The following is a 13,237-nucleotide window of genomic DNA, read 5'->3' as shown; positions in this document are numbered from 1 at the left end:
CCTTAGGCTTTCTTCATTTTGTTTTGATCTTTTTTCTGATTGATCCCTTTCCAAAGAAGTATTCAGGTATTTGTCTTCAATCTCAGTAATTCTGTCAGCCATTGATTCAATTCTACTCCTTTGCCCTTTCAATGTGTTATCTGTTTCTGAAAATTTAGTATTAGTCTTCTAGATTTCTATCTGTAGCTTTTGTATCATTTCTAATTTTTCATTTATTTTGTAAGTTTGTTCTTGTATTTTCTTCTGAAATTGTTCTAGGGTTTTCTCTGTATTTGCCTTAATTTTGTCAGTGTTTTCCTTGATCTGTCTCTTAATCCACTGAAGGTACCTAAGTATAATTTTTCGAATTCCTTATCAGAGAGTTCCAATGCTGCTTCTTCCTCAGGGATGTGTTCTGGGTTTGTATCCTGCTCCCTTGTTTCTACTGCTTTATCTTGCTTCTTTGTGCTGACTATGATGGTCTGTTGTCTCTGAGACATTGTGACTTTGTTGTATTTATATTTAATCAATGATTGTGTGTTGGAGTGATTTTCCCAAGATTTTCATTTTCTTTTCTTTTTTTTTGGATGTATCTGAGTAAGTAGGGTACAGTGCTCCTCTATTTGCTAGTTGGCAGCACTTATGCACTCACCACCTGTTTTATGGTGGGTGTGATAAAGAATAAGAGTGGCTGCACAGTTCTCTGTTGACTTTGTGAGGAGCAGTTAAGGATGAGTCAGGCTGTTATTGATGGTCATGTATCGTTGGCCAGTTGGTGCAGAAGGAAGTGGTGGCTTTCTCAGTAAATGGAGCTGTAGGAGGTGTGAGTGTGGTTGGGTCATATGGGCATGGTTGCTGTCTCCCACTTAGACAAAAACAACAATTGAAAAGACATAAAAAAAAGTTAAAGCAAGAGGACAAAAAACACACACTGCATAAACATACAGGAACCAAACAGAGAAAGAGGAAGAAAAAAAAGAGGAAAATCAATAAATGAGAGAAAATATTTAAAGAAATACTTTAAAAAGCCAAAAGTAATATGAATAGAAAAAGGGAGAAAAAAAAAACAAACCCAAAAAACCAAACCCTGCAAAATCTCGGGAGGGTGGTATAAGAGAAAAGATGTAGAATAGGAGAATAATGAAGAAAAACATGGGAAAAATGCAAAACGAAAAACAAGGAGTGGGGAGAACCACAAGAAAGACAGAAATTGGAACCAGGAACAGGGAAGAGAGAAAAAGGTGAAAACTAGAATCTGGGAAGGAGAGAAGAAAGAAGAATAGTAAAAAAAAAAAAAAAAGGAAGAAAAAAAGAAAAAAAATTTTAAACAGACAGAAACAAACTAATAAAAAAAAGTAAAAAATATCTGGGTGGGGCAGGGCACCAGGCTTTGTCAGAGCATACAGACTGGAATGGAATTCCTGCTGGCCCAGAAGGTAGGTGGGAGTGAGGGATGGTCACGCCTCCATTCACCAAGAGGTTGTGGGGTATCAGTGTAACAAGAGGAATATCACACCTTTCCAGTCCTCAGTGTCTGATATATCCTTGCAGTCCCCGGGAAGTAGGGCTTATTCTTAGATCCCTGGAATCTGAGAGAATGCTGTCGCTTTCAATATCCAAAATGGTTGAACCACTTGAACATTCAAAATAGCTGTGCCCTCCATACAGCCAAAAGTTCACAGCTCAGCCTCTCTCCCTCTTTGTTGCTTCCCCTTTACTCACCAGCCACCAGCATAGTCCTCTTGCAGCACTGGGCTAGCAGGGCCAATTTGTTGGTTAATTCTTAGGTCCACTTGGCAATATCCAAGCTGTCCATGCCATCAGGATTGCTGACAGATTGCAGCTCTGTATGTCTCCTTTTTCAGTGTTTTCATGCAGGTTCTTCTACTAGTGGGAGTTTAGTCCACTTCTGCATTCCTTCTTTCAAAGCTCAGGGCTCCAGGATTATATTCTGTATCTGTGTTAATTGGTTCCCCTTTTCTTTGTTGAAGAGTGTCTGTGTAGTTTGTCTGCCTATTCTGCCATCTTACTGGAACTCCTACCCTTGGCTTTTAAAAAGCCCCCTGGGTAGTGCAAACAGTTTGCATTCAACTAACATAAAGGTTGGCAGTTCAAACCCACCTAGTGGCACCATGGAAGAAAACTGTGGCAATCTGCTTCAGTAAAGATTATAGTCAAGAAGACCTTATTCTGCTCTGTAACACATGGCATCATCATGAGTTAGAATTGACTTGACTTGATAGCAGTGAGTTTGGTTTCTGTGTTTTTGGCATTAAAAAAAATCACTATTTCATTTGCATGGTTCTGGCTAAGTTTTTCATATATTTAAAATATATTTTTTTCCTCCTGCCTCCCTTTCCTCACACTGCTTCTTTAACAAGTGTCCCATAACTGTTTTTCCACCTGTAATCAGTAAGTGCTTTTTGAAATCCTGCTAAACACATCACACTGGGCCAGCTGCTAAGGGTGAAGTGGAGAGAACCAGAAGAAAAGTTTCAATCTCTACTCACAAAGGTGGGGGTTGTGCTCTAGAAGGAAAATACCAACCTTGCTTCTTCTTTTTTTTTCTCCTGGGACAGGAGGATGCCCTGCAGTATTTCTCTCAGCCCAGAGAGTTATTAGGCAAAAGCAAGTGCTTCTGTGAGAACTGTGGGAAGAGCACCCATGGGAAACAGGTATTCACTCCCTTTAACTAGATTCTTTCCTAGTCTGGATTTGTCCCTGGTGGATTTCTTAGTCCTTAGAGCCTCTGTCTTGGAAGTTCTACAGCATCTTCACAGAGTCCTGAAGTAGTACCTCATGATGGTTGAAGAAGAGGATAGAATCAGGCTGAAACCTGTGATCCTGAGGTTTCTGAGTTCCAGAACTGTGGGCATGGCTCCTAAGATCACATCACTGAAATCAGTAGGATACCATATCTTTAAAAGATAAGAAGAGAGGTACAAGAGCAATACCAGTAAACCACTTGCTGTCGTCAACCCTGACTCATGGTGACCCATGTGTTAGAGTAGAACTGTGCTCTATTTTCAATGGCTTTTTCAGTGGGTTTTCAATGGCTGATTATTTGAAAGTAGATCACACCAGGCCTTTTTTCCAAAGTACCTCTGGGTAGAGTCAAACCTTGAACCTCTTGGTTAGCAGCTGAGCCCATTTCACCACTCAGGGATTTCCTGGGAGCAAAGGGCAGTTTCCTCCCCCGCCCCCCTTTAGGGTTAAATTACCTCTCTCAGATCCCCAGGGTAGGGGCTCCAGTGCAGATCCCTGGGGCTGTTCATGCCTTCTGTGGGAAACTGCAATGATGCAATAGTCAATCATTGTATTATTCTTGGAGAGCCCTAGAGAGTCAGAGAATGGTGCCTTTGCTCTGTATTTTATCAGCTAGCTTCTCTCTTTTTGGGGAGAATACTACTACTGGCCCTGGTATTTCTCAGAACCTACCCACTTCAAGTGCCTTTGGATTTCATCTCCACGGATTTTGCTTTCTAGGTCTGGAAGCTGACCCATTTGCCCCAGACCTTGACAATCCACCTCAAGCGGTTCTCCATCAGGAACTTGCAGACAGAAAAGATCTGCCACTCACTGTGTTTTCCTCAGAGCTTGGATTTCAATCAGGTCTTTTCAATTGAGCAAGACCTTTGCAATACTGAGGACCAGGTGAGATGCTCCCAACCTCCCTTCCATCCTCTGTCTCATCAGACACAACATCCTTTCAATTCTGCCTCATCTAGAAGTCTCCACTCATCAGAAATACACCTTTGGGTGTCTCCTCTTTGTCTTTCCCTCATCTCCTAAATAATGTCCCCTGCTGTCCATGCATAAAGAGAGAGGAAAACTCATCCACTACTTGGTGTGAGTCATAGAAGTTGTTGTTGTTAGGTGCCTTCAAGTCATCTTCGACTTATAGTGACCCCATGTACAGCAGAACGAAACACTGCCCAGTCCTGTGCCAGCTCCATGATCCTTGCTATACCTGAGCCTATCGTTGTTGCCACTGCGTCAGTCCGTCTTGTTGAGGGCCTTCCCCTCTTTCGTTGACCCTCCACTTTACCAAGCATGATATCCTTCTCAAGTGAATGGTCTCTTTTTACAACATGACCAAAGTAGGTGAGATGAAGTCTGGCCATTCTTGCTTCCAAGGAGCATTCCGGTTGCACTTCTTCCAGGACAGATTTGTTAGTTCTTTTAGCAGTCCATGGTGCTTTCAGCATTCTTCACCAGCACCACAACTCAAAAGCATTGACTCTTCTTCGGTCTTCCTTACTCATTGTCCAGTTCTCACGCACATATAAGATGATTGAAAATACCATGGTTTGTGTGACGTGCACCTGACACACCTTAGTGTGCACCTTAGTCATCAAGGAGATATCTTTGCTCTTCAGCTCTTGAAAGAGGTCCTTTGCAGCTGTTTTGCCCAGTGCTATACATCGTCTGATATCTTGACTGATGCTTCCATTGGTGTTGATTGTATAACTAAGTAATGTGAAGTCTTTGACAACTTCAATCTTTTCTCCATTTATGGTGATGCTGCTCACTGGTCCAGTTGTAAGGATTTTTGTTTTCTTTATATTGAGGCGTAATCCATACTACAGACTGTATTTTTCAATCTTCATCTGTAAGTACTTCAAGTAATCTTCACTTTCAGCAAGCAAAGTTGTGTTGTCCATGTATCACAGGTTGTTAATGATTCTTCCTTCAATCCTGATGCCACGTTCTTCTTTATATAATGCAGCTTCTTGGATTATTTACTCAATGTAAAGATTGAATAAGTATGGTGAAAGGATGCAATGCTGACACACTCCTTTCCTGATTTGCAACCATGCAGTATCCCCTTGTTCTATATGAACAACAGCCTTCTGGTCTATGTACAGGTTCCTCATGAGTACAGTCAAGTGTTCTGGAATTCCCATTTGTCTCAATGTTATCCACAATTTGTTATGATCTATACCGGAAGGAAAATAGGGCAATCTACTTCCGTAGTGATAATGCCTTGGAAACCCAAGGAGGGGTCGCCATGAGTCGGGTCTGACTTGATGGCACATAACAACAACAACATACAATCAAATGCCTTTGCATAGTCAATAAAACACAAGTAAACATCTTTCTGGTATTTTTTGCTTTCAGTCAAGATCCATCTGACATCAGCAAAGATATCCCTTGCTCCATGTCCCCTTCTGAATCCAGCTTGAATTTCTGGAAGTTCTGTGTCAGTATACTGCTGCAACCATTTTTGAATTATCTTCAGTAAGATTTTACTTAGGAGCTCTGGTAGCATAGTGCCTAAGGCACTTGACTGCAAACCAGAAGGCTGGCGGTTCAAACTCACCAGCCACTCCTCGGAAGGAAGATGGGGCAATCTACTTCCATAGTGATACTGCCTCGGAAACCCAAGGGGGGGTCGCTATGAGTTGGGTCCGACTTGATGGCACATAACAACAACAACAAAGATTTTACGTGGGTGTGATATTAATGATACTGTTAATAATTTAATGATACTGTTGATAATTTCCACATTCTGTGGGATTACCTTTCTTTGGAATGGGTACAAATATGGATCTCTTCCAGTCTGTTGACCAGGAGCTGTCTTCCAAATCTCCTGGCATAGCCGAGTGAGTGCCTCCAGCATGGCATCTGTTTGTTGAAACATCTCAATGCATATTCCATCAATTCCTGGAGCCTTGTTTTTCACCACTTCCTTCAGTGCAGTTTTGACTTCTTCCTTCAGTATCACTGGTTCTTGATCATATGCCACCTCCTAAAATGGATGAAGATCTACCAGGTCTTCTTGGTACAGTGACTGTGTATTCCTTCCAACTTCTTTCGATGTTTCCTGAATCATTCAATATTTTGCCCATAGAATCTTTCAATATTGCAACTCGAGGCTTAAATTTTTTCTTCAGTTCTTTCAGCTTGAGAAATGCCGAGTGTGTTTTTCCCTTTCATAGAAGCATATTCATACAGTCAACAAAACTAATTTTTAGTCAGTATTTTAATGATGGGAATCTGTACGATCTGAATAACTATGATGATTGTTATCACCAAACTACTACCACATACCACATTTGCTATCTATGGTTACTTTCTTTTCTCTTAAGATTTAAGATTTTCTTATGTACGAGTTGTACATTTGCACTTAGATGCCTCATGGGACTGAGGGAAGGCCTACATAATTCAATACCTTCCTTCTGAAGTAAAATATGCAATACTTACAAATATACAGGTAAACACAGCAGTTTGGGTTCTAAGTAGAGTACCAACCAAACTTACTAAAATAGCCTGTGCGCACTTTGGGGATAATAAGAAAGTAGCCAGTTCACTGGGCCAAGTTAAATCAGAGTAAAGTTGAATTCAGTCATCCTAAGCTCATAACTTATTAGGAGACACTGAGAAAAAAAAAAAAAAATTACTTAAGCATCTTTTCTCAATAGGTTTGAAATGCTGTATTTAGAAAATTCTGTATTCCCATATGTATTTGGGTCTGTTTTTAGAATGTCTGTTCTATTTCCTTGGTTGGTTTGATGACTTCCAAGTCATTATCTATGGTCTAGGCCTTTCTCTTGAGCTCCAAACCTGTATATATCCTTACTGAATGTCATCACACAGTCTTCAGAGAAACTCATTATTTCATTCTCAGAGTATTCCTCCTTCTACCTCTATTCCATATTTAACTTTGTAGTATGACTATCTTCTTAATTTCAATACCAGAAATCTGGGGTTCACCCTTAACTACTATTTCTGTTTGCACATCCAATCAGTTATAAAGTACCTTTAGTTAACTCACTACTGTTGCGTCAATTTTGACTCATAGCAACCTCTTCTTGGGTTTCTGAGGCGGTATCTCTATGGAATTAGCTTGCCCAATTTTCCTTCTGAGGAGTGGCTGGTGGGTTTGAACCACCAGCCTTCTGGTTAGCAGTCATATGCCTTAGGCACTATATCTACCTAATTTTTGGATGTGAAATGAGGGAAATCATTGCTAAGTTCAGATGGATCTTGGCTGAAAGCAAAGAATACCAGTAAGATGTTTACCTGTGTTTTATTAACTGTGTACCTAACAACAACATGGTACAAGGAAGAAATGGTGATAACCTGAATAATTACAATCAGGAGTAGTCATTATAATGACAATAATAATTAACATAATAATTATTACCTAACCATTAGCATTTATTATGCATTTGACTAAATCCTTTATATGAATTAAATGAATAATACAACAGCCCTATGAAGTAGGTGCTCTTATAAATCCTGTTTTATGGAGGCAAAATCTGAGTTCAGGGAGGTAAGACAGTTTGCCAAGGTCAGAGCTTGTAAGCAAGAGAGGCAGAATTTAAGCTCAGGCCTATCTGGCTTCAGAGCTCAAGCTCTTAACACCTGTGCTATCCTGAGAAAGTTAGAATGGAAGTGGGAAAGAGGGGACAGATTTGTGTAAAATTAGGTTGTTGTTGTTGTTAGGTGCTACTGAGTTGGCTTTGACTCACAGTGACCTTATGGACAATAGAACAAAACATTGTTTGGTGGTGCACCATCCTCACAATCCTGGTTATACTTGAGCCCATTGTTGCAGCCACTGTGTCATTCCATCTTGTTGAGAGTCTTCCCGTTTTTTGCTGACCCTCTACACGATATTTTTCTAACAACATGATATCCTTCTAACAAGCACAGTCCCTTCTAACAACATGACCAAAGTAGGTGAGATGAAGTCTGGCCATTCTTGCTTCCAAGGAACATTCAGGCTGCATTTCTTCCAGGACAGATTTGTTTGTTCTTCTGGCAGCCCATGGTATTTTCAGTATTCTTCACCAACACCATAATTCAAAGGCATCAACTCTTCTTGAGTCTCCCTTATGCACTGTCCAACTTTCACATGCATATGAGGCAAGTGAAAATACCATGGGTAGAGTTAGGCACACTTAGTCTTCAATGTGACGTCTTTACCCTTTAACACTTTAAAGAGGTCTTTTATAGCAGATTTGCCCAGTGAAATGCAACATCTGGTTTCTTGACTGCTTCTTCCATGGGTGTTGATTGTGGATCCAAACAGAATGAAATCCCTGGCAACTTCGATCTTTTCGCCATTTATCATGATGTTGCTCATTGGTCCAGTTTTGAAGATTTTTGTCTTCTTAATGTTAAGGTGTAATCCACATACCAATTTATCTCATTGGCTTCTGGCTCATCTCAACTCCCCACCCACTTCTCAAAGCACATTATGTAAGTGTGTTTCTAAAACACAAATCAGATGATGTTACTCCTTCACTGAAAACCTTCTTTGGCTCCCTAACACCAACAGGATAAAGTTCTAGTTTTTAATTTGGCCTTTGTAACCTCATCTCTTGTGACTTCTCAGTACCTACTCTGCCTCCCATTCCCTCAATATGCTCTGAATATTCTCTGCTGTTATTCTGCAGAGCCTTTGGCAGTTCCAGGTATTCAAGAATACTTCCTCCTCACGACCTGCCCACCAACCTTGTTTATCTTTCAAGATCAATTCCAGAATGCCTTCTCTGGGGAGCCTTCCTCAGCTGGTTGTTCCTTTTACTTTTTTTTTTAAAGGGAAAACTGAGTCTTCCCAAATTAATCTGTAAATACATCTGATATAAAACATGGTATTGTAATTCTGCTTTATAGATTGAATTAGTTAAATTAGATTTAATTAGCTGTGAGTTTATTGAGGTCAAGTGCTTTTTTTTTTATGCCAGTGCTTGGCATATAGTAGACATTTGGTAAATGTGTGATGAAATAATGTCACCTTGTTCTGGGCTAGGGTGAGAAACGGAGGGTAATGGGTGAGTCATTTTGTCTTGTCTCCTTGCAGTCTGAAGGGCAGTATGAGCTCTTTGCTGTGATTGCCCACACGGGAATGGCTGACTTTGGTCATTACTGTGCCTATATCCGGAATTCTGTGGACGGCAGATGGTTCTGCTTCAACGACTCCAGTGTTTGTTTGGTGAGAAACATCCATCCAAATTTGCCTCTTGCCTTGGATTAGCCACATCTAATAAATTCTGGGAGTCTCTGGATGGTACCAATGGTTAACACACTTGGCTACTAACCCAAAAGTTGGAGGTCTGAGTCAACCCAGAAGAGTAATCACCTAGAGGTCAGAGTTGACTCAATGACAACTGGTTTATAAAAACCAAGTCAAACTCATTGCCAACTAGTTGATTCCAACTCACAGCAACCCCATAGGACAGAGTAGAAATGCCCCATAGCGTTTCCAAGGCTGTTAATCATTATAGAAGCAGACTACCTCATCTTTCTCCCATGGAGCAGCTGGTGGGTTCGAACCTCCAACCTTCTGGTTAGCAGCTGAATGTTTATGGTTTAATAAATTCCAAGTCCAGGACTGGATGGATCCTTCAGGTCAAGACATATTCTAGTGGTGGTCTGTGTGTGGGGGGCCTCTTGTGGGGTTTAAAGTCCCTTTCTGCTTGAAGTCCTCCATCCAGTTCATAGTTCTGTCAGAGTCCACTTTCTCAGTGTCTAGATTTTTAGTGCTATAGACTCAGTGCTCTTCATGCTCTGGGAAACTTTGAGAAAGCAAGAGGAGTTAGCAGTATGTAAGTTAGAACTTTAGGCTAAGAATAACCAAGTTTAAACAGAGGAACAAGGGTAATAAAAGAGACTTCATATACATGGCATTTTATCACTAGATATGCCAAGGTTTGGGGAGTCCCTAGAGTGAGTTTGTCCGGAAGAATCAGGGAAGGCAAATTGTTGGCTGGCTGCTTAACTTTCATTCATGTACTTCAGGTGTCCTGGGAAGATGTCCGGTGTACGTATGGGAATCATAACTACCGCTGGTAAGAGAAGCATTTAGGAGGCGGAGACCCACTGAACTTACACAGGTTGCTAGAGATAGGTGAATCTCTCATGGGTTCAGTTATCACTTAGACACTAATGATGCTCCAGTGACTAACTGTTCAGCCTCATCTTCAATATCTGTCCCACTGCATCATGCTTTTCTCACAGTTTAGAGTTCAGCACAAGTAGCTCCCCAAATATCATACTCTCCACCATCCCTCTGTGACTTTGCACATGCAATTCCTGGCCTGCATTATCCTCTCCTAACTTAATCATCCATGGAGGAGCTCTGGTGGCCCAATGATTAAAATATATGACTGCTGACCAAAAGATTGGCTGTTTGAACCCACCAGCTGCCCTGTGGGAGAAAGATTTACAGCCTTGGAAACCCTGTGGGGCAGTTCTACTCTGCACTCTAGGGTTGCTATTAGTCAGAATTGACTTGATGGCAGTGGGTTTGGGTTTTTTTTTTTTTTTTTAAATTTTAACTTACCATCCAGGCAAACTCCTACTCATGCTTCAGTACCTCTGCTCATGGTCTTTGCCTGGTCTGTAAAGTTTTCAATGACCACCCAGGCAGATCTGTAAGGGCTTCTTATATGGGTTCACTGCATTTTGAGCACACTTCCTTTTTAGCAAGGATCCCACTATATTCTAATTGTTTGCTTACAAAACTTTCTTTCACATTAGACCATGAACTCTTTGGGGAGCAAACTAATCTAAACCAAACCCATTGCCATGCCAATTCTGACTCATAGTGACCATATAAGACAGCAGAACTACCCTACAGAGTTTCCAAGGCTGTAACCTACAGAAGCAGATGGCCACATTTTTCTCCTGTAGAGTGGTTGGTGGGTTCAAACCACCAACTTTCTGGTTAACACCTGAGTACTTTAAGTACTGCACCCCAGAGCTCCTTTTAGGGGGCAAAGGTCACTTTTTTCATCTTTCTTTCCCCTTTGCTTGATACAGAGGCTTACATTTTTTTTTTTTTTTTAAATCAATAGCTACAGAAAGAAATGGGGCAGTGGTGGTTCAATGGTAGAGTTTTTTTCTTTCCATGCAGGAGACCTGCTTTAATTTCCAGCCAATGCACCTCATGTGCAGCCACCACCCATCTGTCAGTAGAGGCTCGTGTGTGCTACCACACTGATCAGGTTTCAGGGAACTTCTAGACAAAGACAGACTATGAAGAAAGGCCTGGCCATCCACTCCTGAAAATCAGCCAGCGAAAACCCAGTGGATCACACTGGTTTAATCCATAACCGATGATGGGGATGGTACAGGACTGGCAGTGTTCTGTTCAGTTGTGCATGTAGTCATCAAGGGCTAGGGGCAACTCGATGGTAGCTGACAACAGTAGAGGGGAAGCTGGAGAGAAAAAAGCTAGATGGATTAGAGCAAGGACTCCTTAAGTTTCTCTAGTTGAGTTTCTGGGGCAGGTATGATTATATACCAAAGGGCATATTTGACATGATTTTCAGTGCAGAAGTAGGCCTGCTAATTTGCAAAATAATGAATTAGGTTAAGCTTGTGTTTGGAATCCTCTCCCAACCTTCCACTTTCATCTTTCTCTCTCTTTTTTTCTAACCATCTCCCTTAGATGCTCACTCTGTCACTTTCTGGTTGTCAGTTATTCCTCCATGATTTAGATCAGAGGTTCGCATACTTTCTCTGTAAAAGGTCAGAGAGTAAATATTTTAGGCTGTGTGGGTCAACCCATCAACTTCTCAACTTTCCCCCTGAAGCATCATAGCCGCCATAGACAGCACGTAAACTAATGAGCATGGCTGTATTCCGATATAATTTTATTGACAAAAACAGGTGGCAGGCCACATTTAGGTCATAGGCCCATAGTCTGTCAATCCCTGATTTAGATGTTAATAGCAGCTTGGGGATTATTTTCTCAGGTTACTCTCTGAGGTGTTGGATAGATGAAAACCCAGCAACCCAGAAGTTTACTGATGCTTGTCCAATCATAAATTGATGCATTGCTGGACTATAAATGCTTCATTTCTGCTACTGCTGATGTATATTTTTCTTTCTAGGAGAGAAACTGCTTATCTTCTGGTTTATATGAAGATGGAGTCCTAGTGGATGCATTCTAAACCCTCAGAGACAAACTAGCATTTTCTTTTTCTGTTAATGGAGCTGCTGACTCTTCTAAGAAATTGTGTAATGAGGAGAAGCACAGATTTCGAAATGTACCATTAAACTTTATTTATAATCTTGGGTAATTATCAAAATATTTAACAGTTAAACAGTATAGGTCCTGATCAGTCAGCATGGATAGTCCCACCAGTGGACCCTGGCCACCTGGTTGGAGCAGGGTACTGGGTACTCCTTGCTGTGTAAGATATGAACCCTTTAGTTGGAAGATTGTGGAAATCCAGGTACTCCCAGATGAGGAGAGACCAGGCCACCAGTGGTGGTGGGAAGCATTCAGATGGCAAGGGGTAATGGTAGGGAAGTATATCCAAGGGCAGTACTTCAATATTTTATAACCAGTGTACCCATCCAGGTGTATCCTGGGCAAACAGCAGTCCAATTTATAATTTTATGTTATTAGAACCTATATTAATTTCTTAAAACTCAGTTACTGTGTTACTGCTATTCCTTTATTCAACAAGTATTTATTGATCAACCATTCTCCATATGACTATGCTAAACATGATGAATAAAGTCCTTTCCTTCAAAAGAAATTGTCAGTTTAATTGGGGTAATAAAGTAAAATACTGAGAGTTTGTCCTATTAGAATTCAAAGAAAGTGAAATCACTTTATTGGGGTGGGCATGGGAGAAGCTGTCAGACTGGGGAGGGGTTAGGGTGGATGACAACCCATTTATGGGGAAGAGCAAATTCAAGGGCATGGCAAAAAAGGCAAGGTTCAAGGATCACAGATCATCCATAGCCTGGCTTCCATTGGTATAGGGAAGCCAGTGGTAAGGAATTATAAGTAATTACTTTGGAAGGGAGGGAAGCAGAAGATGGGAGAAGGTGCATAGAGATTCTAAATTAAAGAGGAAGAATTGTAACAGATATTTTACCATGCACTGGATAGGAGAAGGACCATAAGTCAACTGACTGATTTTCTAGATGAAGCTGATTTTTGGCTACTTGATCTCTTCTCTAAAGTGTTCATGTATTTCACATATTCACCCATACATCCATTTGTCCAACAGCCAACTAAGAATGCACCATAATGCCTGGTGTCCAGTTCTGGTGTAACCTTAGCTGGTCTTTGTTTTAAGGGATCCAAGATGTATTGCTGTTCCATCCCCATGTACTCTGCTGTCATCTGTCTATACAGTTTCAGCACTAACACTCAGAACCTTCATGCCCTGGTTTTCTTTTCTGAAGGTAAACCTTAAAGAATGGGTGGAAGCTAGTGGCATCATCAGAGGCTGTGTTGGATTGGGTTCTCTAGAGAAACACAAAAACCAGCAAAGTATAT

At 41.0% G+C, this 13,237-nt stretch overlaps 1 protein-coding gene across 1 annotated transcript in view; it reads left to right on the top strand.

The window, feature by feature from the left end:
- USP18 (ubiquitin specific peptidase 18) overlaps positions 1–11,877 on the top strand; it is a 23,836-nt gene extending 11,959 nt beyond the window's left edge. Inside the window, exons 6-10 of the mRNA XM_007937010.1 lie at positions 2,559–2,654; positions 3,466–3,633; positions 8,795–8,926; positions 9,733–9,782; positions 11,832–11,877. Of these exons, the coding sequence (XP_007935201.1) occupies positions 2,559–2,654; positions 3,466–3,633; positions 8,795–8,926; positions 9,733–9,782; positions 11,832–11,877 (492 nt within the window). The remainder of the gene's footprint in view (positions 1–2,558; positions 2,655–3,465; positions 3,634–8,794; positions 8,927–9,732; positions 9,783–11,831) is intronic.
- Positions 11,878–13,237: the final 1,360 nt, after the last annotated feature.

The sequence above is a fragment of the Orycteropus afer genome, unplaced genomic scaffold (assembly GCF_000298275.1).
Source record: "Orycteropus afer afer isolate SDZICR_OR568_19922 unplaced genomic scaffold, OryAfe1.0 scaffold00040, whole genome shotgun sequence".
Taxonomy (NCBI): Eukaryota; Metazoa; Chordata; class Mammalia; order Tubulidentata; family Orycteropodidae; genus Orycteropus; species Orycteropus afer.
Note: the sequence above shows the minus strand (reverse complement) of the source record. Positions and strands in the feature narration are given on the sequence as shown.